Source organism: Belonocnema kinseyi, chromosome 8, assembly GCF_010883055.1.
Source record: "Belonocnema kinseyi isolate 2016_QV_RU_SX_M_011 chromosome 8, B_treatae_v1, whole genome shotgun sequence".
NCBI lineage: Eukaryota > Metazoa > Arthropoda > Insecta > Hymenoptera > Cynipidae > Belonocnema > Belonocnema kinseyi.
The window spans coordinates 104647483-104651112 of record NC_046664.1 but is presented as its reverse complement, the minus strand read 5'-3'; the positions used below and the strand labels follow the sequence as shown (position 1 = coordinate 104651112).

Genomic DNA, 3630 nt, shown 5'->3' with positions numbered 1-3630 from the left:
ACGTACATATATTTCAAAATAATATATGTTATCAAGTTTATTTTACCTAATTTCCCTACAGTATTGTTAAATAAAATATAGAATTTATAATTGTTGGATCATAGTCACAAGTCAAAAATTAATTTAGAATTAGTAAATATATCGCCGAAAGACTTCCAACCATTCCAGTGGGTAATGTGCTTCTAAATACTGCATAATTTTACGACCTTGCTCGGCTTGAACCGGAGTACATCTTTTGCAATCATTTAGCAATACTGCTAGCACCAATGCTGAAATAAAAGTTTCCTACAGATATTTTAAATTATTCTTAATTATGATCAAAAATGCATTCAAACAGTTTAATATTTTAGCTATAATCTAAAAATCAATCTGTTATTTTAATTATAAATTTAGTAAGTATTCGAATAACAAAGAAATTGCGAAACTGATCAATATTTGAGTAAGATCAAAATTTTTATATTTAAATAGTACCTTTTTTGTAACTAAATCAATTTTCAAATAAACCAAATGCAGTTTTTCACACAACAAAATATTTTATATCAATAAATTAACCATATCAATTAGCGTTCAATTCTAAACGCTTTAACCCTCATGTCCTTAGTTTCGGTATCTAATTGAAATATTAGTCATTTTTACATTTAATTTTTAAGCATATTTTTAATATTCTTTAACACTTTAAACGATAAATGATATATTTCTTAAAGATTACATTTTTTTATTTTCACCTTTAATATCTTCTCCTGCTTCGTCGCATGGTTTAGCATCAATAATGCAATCGATAAGTCCGGATGCATAATTTTGGTCCATGGTCAAGGAGTAAAGATCCATCCCTGTGCAGATCGATGAAATTGAAAGGACAATACAAAGATTAATTAGCGTCTTGCGGGCGAAACTCATGATCACAACTATATTTTTATACTTTTAAAATAATATAGACAAATAGTAAAGAGATAAATATTCTCTAAGGATTATATAAGAAATATAACCGTCCAAGAAACATCGATATTGTTTCCGTGACTTCTAAGGCACGACTGCTGCAACAGCACCAGACAATATCAATCTGCGTACTTTGATTCAGATTGAAAATATTTATGCCACGTGCTTTCACACATTTCAAATGTGTATATACGAAATTATGGCTCGCTGCTGATAATAAATTAATGTAACTGAGATTCCAGATAATTATATATGTCATTTACATCCTTTGAAAATCAGCATGCATTGCTTTGAATTGAAAAAGAGTGTTCAAAGTGGGCGTTTTAAGTAAAGAATAGGTAATAGGGGTTAATTAAATAATCATAATGAACTGGAAACCGGCAAAAAAATGTTCATTTTTTTCTCTCAGAATAACATTTCAGCTAGGATACTATATTTTCTGATGAAATTTCATTGCATGTTTATAATTATTGAATGCGTGAGAGTAAAAATTTAATTTTTGACCTTAAAAACATCTCGCCTCTTCATTATTCATATTTCATTTCATTATTTTTATGGCATTTGTATGGCATGTTTATATATTAGAATCAAAGCTTAAAGACAAGTGAACTATATTTATTGATACAAAGCGTTATATCATTATTATTTATAAATATTTGAGGACTTTATATTGAATATTACATTTTCCGAAAGTAGATAACAAACACTAGATAATAGCGAAATAGCGAAAAAATTCGCTGTCAAAATGATCAGCTCTGCGAATGTCTCGCAATTGTTCTAAGTTAAAGGTTATGTTGTTTCATTTTTATTCGTTAACTTTTTAAATTTATATTATTGACAATAATAATCCAAATAATAGTATAATTAATTGTTTATTAACAAGCACCTAAATTTTAGTTGTGTCAAGGGGTCTTGTGGAAATCAAATCATTTACGTAATAAGAACTGAAATACGGAATATAACATTTTGGACGAATTAGTACTTGGTAATTTATAAATATAATATTTGGAATCTGCAAATTAAGGCGAATCAATCTGTTATTGGACATAAAAAGTTGAAAATGAAAGAATACCTATATGTTCGAGTTTATGTGAAAATGAATTGAAAATTTTTCAGTATATTTGATCGAAATGCTCTGCAGTAACTATAAGTTATTGATGTAATACTTTTCCTAACCTGGGAAATTCCGGAAGATAAAATTTGGCCACATTTGAAAACTTATTAACTAACATCATACTCTTAGTTTGTTTCTCAAACAATGGCATTTCTCAAAATTTCCCTTAAACAATTTTGCATTCTCAGTCCAAAAGTATGAATAGTGTCATTCCTAGTTTAATTTGGAAACTCATTAACAATCATAATTTTTGTTACCACTTGACTTATTAAAATGAATTCGGCAAATATTGAAAATAATATTTCTTTCTGTCAAAAATAATATGTTTGATAATACCGGCCCCAGACATTTTACTGCTGGAACTTTTGTTTTCTTATAATTACTTTAAGCATAAACCGAAACAGATCAATTTTAAAATAAAAGAAAAAAAGGAATTTTCATAAAAAGAGTTGAATTTTTCGTCAAGAAAGATTTTTCATTTAATAAGAAAAAAATCTTAGCAAAAATGCGGAATTTTCAACCAAAGAAATGAATTTTTTAGTAACGTATTGAGTCTGAAAGCATAAGAATTAATTCTTTTAAAAAATTTAACCAAATAGTTGATTTATCAACCGAAAAGATTACTTTTCTACCCACAAAGATTAATTTTATAACAAAATACATGAATTTTCCCAAGCATATTTAAAATTAAAGATTTATAAACTAAACGCAATTTTCATTCAAAATTTTAAAAATGTACTGAACACAACATTTAAAAGATTTCTGAGCATTTTGAAAGGTTTGAAATCAATAAACAAATTTTATCAAAATTCCTAGCTTTCTAAGCATTTTGAAAGGTTTGAAATGAACAAATAAATTTTATCAAAATGCATAAAAAATCTTAGAACGAATTTTTTCTAGATTTACCTTAAAACATATTTTTTAAATTTACAAGATTTTCGAAATAGAATCTGGAAGTTTTTGAAGCAATTTTCTTAACTTTGCCGGATTTTCAAAAAATAGTAGGAAGAATTCCAGCTCCAAGATAATAACAAAATTTGCATTAGATTCCTGTAAAATTGTTTAATGATTTTTTTAAACAAATTTTTAAGAGAATATTTAAAAAGATTTTAGAACAAATTTTGATCTATAAATTATTCTTTCTAGCTTCAAATGGACCATTTTGGTTGAGATTTTTTTTATCAGCTGAAAATCTTTCTTGGTTAAAAATTCAACTTTTTTGTGAAAATTTTTTTTTTCGGTTTTAAAATTAGTCTGTTTTGGTTTAGGGTTAAATTAATAAAAATAAAACAGAAGTTTCCGATTAAACAAACGCAATTTCCTGTTTTGGTACCTGTTCAAACTTTATAAAGTTAGATTTAAAAACGATACGTTTGGGATTAATTCTATGAAAATCTATTATATTTTTCTTTTTATATGATAACATAGTCTTTTTAATTAACTTTCATAAGCAAATTTGTTTTTCACACTAAAAACGGCTGACCATTGTCACGACTGATCAACTCTAGTATGGAAACATGCATGTTTAGGTCAAGTAAATTAAAACCATAGCACTTTAATTAACAAAATGACGCCGAAAA

General features: G+C 26.5%; 1 protein-coding gene across 2 annotated transcripts; it reads right to left on the bottom strand.

Moving 5' to 3' along the window:
• Positions 1 to 21: 21 nt before the first annotated feature.
• Positions 22 to 1036, bottom strand: LOC117178265. Of its 2 annotated transcripts, none has more exons than XM_033369619.1 (2): positions 726 to 1036; positions 22 to 285 (listed from the first exon to the last, which is right to left on the bottom strand). In XM_033369619.1, the coding sequence occupies exons 1-2, from the start codon at positions 895 to 897 to the stop codon at positions 242 to 244; spliced, it is 216 nt and encodes a 71-aa protein (XP_033225510.1). In that variant the 5' UTR covers positions 898 to 1036; the 3' UTR covers positions 22 to 241. The 2 variants fall into 2 exon arrangements, with proteins under 2 accessions (XP_033225510.1, XP_033225509.1); XM_033369618.1 differs by having other exon boundaries at positions 22 to 269.
• Positions 1037 to 3630: the final 2594 nt, after the last annotated feature.